We start from the raw sequence: 6,611 nt of genomic DNA, 5'->3' as shown, positions 1-6,611 counted from the left end.
TTAAGAGTAAGTGATAACTTGGTGGGGGGCTGGGGTTGTGGCTCAGTGGTAGAGCACTTGCCTAGCATGTGTGAGGCACTGGGTTCAATTCTCAGCACCACATATAAATAGATGAATAAAATAAAGGTCCATCAACATCTAAAGAAAATTTTTTAAAAAAAGAGTAAGCAATGACTTAAGTTGCAAAGCAGACTCATCCCAAGGAGCCCATGATTAATTACCAAATGAACTGTGCAGGCTGTAATTTGCTGCCAGAATTCTGCAGGGGTGAATCTCCCTTCTGACCACAGCAGTCAGGAAGGATAAATGTGCACACCCTGGAGATGTGGCTGAGACACTGGGGAATCACTAAGTGTGCAGACACCCAGACGAGAGATCATCAGGGTCTAATCAGCCAAATCCTGGAGCCTCCAGACTTCCTCCCTATTGCCTGCCAACAGATGCCCAGCTCTCCAGCTGCTCCTGCAACCAGACCTTGAGTTACCCATCTGAGAAATGCGATTTCTCAGGGAAACAGGCATGAAAAGCATTCCTCTCCCACCTCCTTGTCCTCTCAGTCAAAAGCCCAGCACAAAACCCACAACTAATGGTTTTGATGGAACAAGCTGCTGCTTCCTAACCCCTTCTCTTCTCTATCCTACTTTTACGGTTCTTTTGTGGCCCTTGTTTATTTTGCAGTCTATAATGTGTGGTAATAATATCTTAATTCCACACACATAATAAGAAAGAACTAACCAATGACTATCTGTGGTACTCCAAGGTGGTTGAATAAAAGGAATTCAAATAACCCAGAGAGGTGTTCTTCTAAGGTTACTACTTCAATAGGCAGTGTAAGGGGAAATAAGCTAATACTAGGGAGGGACATAGAAAATGCAGAGAATGAAAGTTCTATGCATCATTACTAATTATTGTCTTTGAAGTCTTCATTGGTTTTTGCTAATACATTCCATATTGGCAAATTTGCTGCCCCTATTTTACAGACAAAACAGAGATTCATCAAAACCTTCCTCTTATTTTATAAAAGTTACAGGATTTGGGGCAGCGGAAGGGGGCTCATTTGCCTTCAACCTGCTAGAAAGAACATCTGGTGGCTCTGTCCTGTCCCTCTCCACTCCCTAAGACACTGCACACATCCCTGCCTGTTGGCATGGTCCAATCTATTGAATTCACTCACTCATTCCTCAGCAATTTTTTGAGCCCCGATTGTATGCCAAATACTGTTCCATTGAACAAATCAGATAAAGTCCTGCCTTGTGGGAGCAGCTATTTGAATAAAGGGAGAGACAGTATACAAAGAGGAGAAAACACAAAAATCTCTCAACTGCCCATCAGCACCAGGAAGTAGTGGAGCCATGCAGAGGAGGAGGGAGACCAACGTGTGTATAGCAAAGGGTGCTCTTCTACAGTGAGGGGTCAGGAAAGGCCTCTCTGAGGAGCTGACACCTCACTAGAGATTGAAAGGAAGCCAGGGAGCAAGCAAGACACGCATCAGAAAGAACAGTGTCCAAGGTAGAGGAAACAGCATGGGCAACGTCCTGAATCCAGAGTGTGCTCAGTGTGTTCATGGAACAGCAAGGAATTCAGTGTGGCTGAAACAGGCAAACTGGGAGGGAAAGTGACAGAGGATGGACCAAGAGGTGGCTGGGAACCACAGCTTATGAAAAAGTCCCAGCCTATAGCTCAGGCAAAGTTTTTAACCAGTAGGCAGACACTCAGTGTTGGGTACCTCTTGACCCTGGCTGGCCCTCCAGGTCCCTACTGAACTGAAGGGAAGAGCACAAGCAGGTTGAGAAAGGCAAGAAATATATACATATTTGCAGAAGTCATGTTTGTACATTTTAGAGAATATTTTGAAAGTGCAGAAAAGAATGATGTTGCAAATGCTGAAAAGTGGCTTTGGGTTCCAATGTCCATGAGTTGAGATGCCTCTAGTTCTTTAAAAAACACAAAACTCTGAGTCGGGGGACACTGCACTGAAATTCTGGTTTTGCCACTAACTGCTGTGGGACTTCAGGTAAGTTATTTACCATCTCGGAGCCTCAGTTTTCCCATGATAAAGTGGGTCTCACCCATCAGATTGTTGTAAAGATTTAAAGATGTGTGTAAGACACCAGGCATGTAGAAAGTACTAAATAAATTGTAGCAATCCAAGCTGTTAACAAATAGGAAAGTTTGTTCAATCGACAAGTATTTACTAGGCCTCTGCCCTGTCCTAGGTATAATAGTAAACAAATTCCAGTTATCCAAAAAGCAGCAAGTCAATCTAGAAACTAAGAGCTGTGCAATGATCTGAGTGGTAATTACATTCTGAATGAGGGTGAGGTAGCAGAAATCTCGGCACATGCTGGAAAAGTAGGCTGAATGCGGGTTACTGGGATGCAGGGCTCCTATAGCAACATCTTTGCAGGAAACCACTTCGCTCTCCAAACAGATTGCTGTCTTCTCCCTTTGCTGCTGACTTCTCTAAGGAGAACCCCCAGGAAAGCTCAGGAAGCCCTTGCTTCTGACTGAAGCCCCAAAGAATGTCATTTTCCATCATGAACAGTGGCTTGGCTCAAAAACACATCCTTGAAGACCAGGCCTCTCTCAGCCCCAGGGACCACCTGACACCCTGTCCTTGGACAATCACCAACACATGGCACCAAAACAGTTCTGCCACATCAGGTGGTAGCTTCGGTTTCTGGTATATGAGACTGGAAGCAGTAATTTTTAATTTTAAAAAGTAACTTTTAATAAAGCATGAAATTTTCACATGACCCTCTCTGGTAGCACCAGGGATGCCACCAGTGGTGCTCAACAAATCTGGAGATTTTGACGGATTTTTAGTGCATCTCCCACACAGTAGGCCCACTTGGTATTCTCACAGCAGGTGAACCTTGAGAAATTCCAGAAGGTCAACTTGGGCTGGACCAATAGTGACTATGTAAATTAAGTGAGCAGAGGGACAGACACTGGGCTTCAGGCATTCATGATCATAGTACCTTTGCAAGGCAGGTTCCACCAGCCCCACTACCAGAATGGGGACACCAAAGCCAAGTAAGAATAATGATTTGCCTAACTGGAAAGAGGTGGGGTATTTTGAGTATTTTGAGGCTGTTTTTACAACATTCTCAGCCCTATTTTACTCATTGCTAGAAAACAATGGATAAAAGATCTCAGAAATGTAATGGGTTCCAAGGCCTAACAATGGATATAGTTCTGTAGCTAGTTCAGGCTACTGACAGTTCATTTCCCATCCCTCTCAGATTTATGGAGCACAATGGCTTCAAAAGACAGGGGCATTACCTGAAGGAGTGCCAGTGAAGTTTGTTTCCAAATGTGAGAGGCCAAACGACTAGGAAAGTGATTTTAATATAAATTTGATCTTGACACATTTCTCATGGCAGCCTGTCCTCCCAACATGGCTACAGAATTTGAACATACAGTGAATTCTAACATACAAATCTTTTGTAAATCCATGCTTACTTGACCCATTAGGCAGGCACCCTGCGGGGTGGAGCAGTCACCTGTGCGTAGGACTCTGAATCGGAACCCCCATAGGGTCAAAGCTGCAGGTCTCATCCCCACCAGCCACTTGGCACCCGGAACTCCATAGAGTTCTTGGAATTTTTCTCAGGATTTGTCTGCTGTGAGGAGAGTAATACCAAGTGGGTCTATAGAGCAAGAGAGGCATTAAAAACCATTCAAATTCTCCAGACTTGAGGTTTTAAGGGACATCGTAGAAAAGCAAAAAGAGTTAGTCGTGCAGAGGTCAGCTTCTGGCTGATGGCGGTGGCATGGGGAGGCCTTTCCCCTCTCTCGGCCTCAGTTTCTCCTTTTGTAAAACAAAGGGGCTCCAGGAGAGACATTGTTGGCTCTCCTCAGGCGTGACAGAGGGATAGTCTAGGGACCCAGGAGCCTCCCTCCGAAGACGCAATCCTCCCAGAGCGCAGGGGAGCGTTCTCGGGCTTCTCCGCTGCGCGCCCGCACCCAGCGAAAGGGACTCTCACTCTGCGATCGCCCGGCCCACGCTCCCGCCTCGAGCTACCCTGGCGCCCAGTCCCGCATCCCGCCTTGAGGGGTCCTCCGGTGTCCTCACCCTGCTTGGGCGTGGAACCCACCCTCCACCAAGTACCCGCTGTCGGCGAGCGGGAGGCGGGGTGGGGTGGGGCGGGGCCGGGCGGGGCGGGGCGGGGCGCGCGGGAGGCGGAGCGAGCCGGGGAATCCTGCTCCGGGTGAGCCACAGCCGGCAGAGCAGCCCGGCGGTCCCAGGGCCCCAGCGCTGGGGGCGGAAGGGAACCCCAGACGCAGCGGGTCTGGAGAGGTCCCCGCGCCCGGCGAGCCGTCGCCTCCGCGGGCTGGCATCCGCCCCGCCACCAGCTCCCGCGCCCCGCTGTCGCTCGCCGGCCAGTCGCCCGCGCGCCATGCAACCTCCTCCTGTCCCGCGCGCGTAGGCGCCCGCCGCAGGCCATGCTGCCCCTGCTCGCCGCGCTGCTGGCCGCAGCCTGCCCACTGCCGCTGGCCCACGGAGGGGCTGCGGACGCCCTGGGCTTCCTCGGGGCGCCCTCCAACGCTTCGGTCAATGCGTCGTCCGCGGACGAGTCCGTCGCCCCGCGGCTGCTGGCCTCGGCGGCCCCGGGGTCCCCCGAGCGTCCGAGCCCGGAGGAAGCGGCGGCGGCGACACCTTGCAACATCAGCGTGCAGCGGCAGATGCTGAGTTCGCTGCTTGTGCGCTGGGGCCGCCCGCGAGGCTTCCAGTGCGACCTGCTGCTCTTCTCCACCAATGCGCACGGCCGCGCCTTCTTTGCCACCGCCTTCCACCGAGTCGGGCCGCCGCTGCTAATCGAGCACCTGGGGCTGGCAGCGGGTGGCGCGCAGCAGGACCTGCGCCTCTGTGTGGGCTGTGGCTGGGTGCGCGGCCGCCGCCCTGGCCGCCTCCGGCCCGCCGCGGCCACTGCCACCGCCGGGGCGCCCACCGCGCTGCCCGCCTACCCAGCGGCAGAACCGCCCGGGCCGCTGTGGCTGCAGGGCGAGCCGCTGCATTTCTGCTGCCTGGACTTCAGCCTGGAGGAGCTGCAGGGCGAGTCGGGCTGGCGGCTGAACCGCAAGCCCATAGAATCCACACTGGTGGCCTGCTTCATGACCCTGGTCATCGTCGTGTGGAGCGTGGCCGCCCTCATCTGGCCAGTGCCCATCATCGCCGGCTTTTTGCCCAACGGCATGGAGCAGCGCCGGACCACCGCCAGCGCTACCGCGGCCGCCCCCGCTGCAGTGCCGGCGGGGACCACCGCGGCGGCTGCCGCCGCCGCCGCTGCAGCCGCTGCGGCTGCGGCTGTCACCTCGGGGGTGACCACCAAGTGACTCGCTCCGTTCCTCCCTGCGTCCTCCCTGTGTCCGCGCTCGTGGGTGCCTTTCTCGCCGGGAGACTCGGCAGGTGTGCTTCGTGCTGTAGTTATCGTTAGTTCTTTTTCCGGGGAGGGGGCCGCAGGAGAGCCCCAGCGATTTTGAAAAGCCAGGTTTGTGCTGCGCTTCCTGTTCGGAAAAGCAGGTGCAAGCCTTTGGACTGAGGGGTGGGATCCACAGCTCCGAAGACAGAGCAGGGAAAAGGGGCCCTTTCCCCTCTATTGCATCCCCTGCCCGCCTTCCTCCCCGCACCCACGTGCCCTTTATTCATGGCAGAAAAATGACCAAATCCTGTGTATTTGTTTTATATATTTAATAACTGTTTTAAATGAAAGTTTTAGTAAAAAACAAAAACAAAACAAAAAGATTAAATTGCTATTGCTGTAGTAAGAGAAGCTCTTTGTATCTGAACATAGTTGTATCTGAAGTTTGTTGTTTTTTAATTTATTTTAAAGGGGGGGAGGGCATGGGAAGGATTTGACACCGGTATATTGTTATCGCTAAAAATGAACTTTAAGAACCTTTTCCAAGTCGATTTATCCAGTGACGTGGCCTGGTGGGCGTTTCTTCTTGTACTCCTGTGGATTTTTGGCTTTTAATACAGACATTTTCCTCCAGAGATGCGTATGTAGCTTTGTCTTTATTGGAATTAGGGAAAGGAATCCAAGAATTGTAAGACATTAACCTAGAACCGGGAGAGGGAATTCCTTAAAAGTTACAGAAGGGCCACATGAGGGAAAGGTAAGAGCTTACTTGCCCTAAGGGCAGTTGCAATGTCTTCCAACACACTGGCCCCCAATACCCAGCCTTCCCTGCTATCACAGTGACCAACAGGGTTTTGCATGATTTATCTTTTTACTCTCTGCCCCCAAGCTTTGCAGAACACCCAGTAAAGTGTCAAAATGGTAAAAAATCAATAGTCCCTCTGAGCCAGATGTCCTTCATGGAAATGACTCTCATTTAAACAGATATATAAGTTTCAAATTGCCATGCATAAATTTTATCAGATGAGCACATCTCAAGTTCTGGCTTTAAAATGAGATGTTATTTGGGCATTAATAAGATTTTAAGGTAGATTCTTGGGAAATAAATGGTTAATGATCACAAGATTTTTCTTCACTATCTGGCTTCCATGTTGTAGTGTCTGTTATGTAGTAGTTTCAGATTTGGGGGGTTTTCAGCAGAGTAAATGAAAAATCCTTAATACAATTTAATATAAAAATAATTTT

At 50.8% G+C, this 6,611-nt stretch overlaps 1 protein-coding gene across 1 annotated transcript; it reads left to right on the top strand.

The window, feature by feature from the left end:
* Positions 1–4,241: 4,241 nt before the first annotated feature.
* Positions 4,242–6,001, top strand: Tmem158 (transmembrane protein 158). The gene has a single exon (XM_027932350.3). It carries the CDS (start codon positions 4,450–4,452, stop codon positions 5,338–5,340), a length of 891 nt encoding a protein of 296 aa, XP_027788151.1. The 5' UTR covers positions 4,242–4,449; the 3' UTR covers positions 5,341–6,001.
* The last annotated feature ends 610 nt before the right edge of the window (positions 6,002–6,611 follow it).

The sequence above is a fragment of the Marmota flaviventris genome, chromosome 1, assembly GCF_047511675.1.
Source record: "Marmota flaviventris isolate mMarFla1 chromosome 1, mMarFla1.hap1, whole genome shotgun sequence".
NCBI lineage: Eukaryota > Metazoa > Chordata > Mammalia > Rodentia > Sciuridae > Marmota > Marmota flaviventris.
Note: the sequence above shows the minus strand (reverse complement) of the source record. Positions and strands in the feature narration are given on the sequence as shown.

Excerpts from the sequence above, each read along its gene's own strand:
- Tmem158 (XM_027932350.3), top strand. The coding sequence starts at position 4,450 with ATGCTGCCCCTGCTCGCCGCGCTGCTGGCCGCAGCCTGCCCACTGCCG.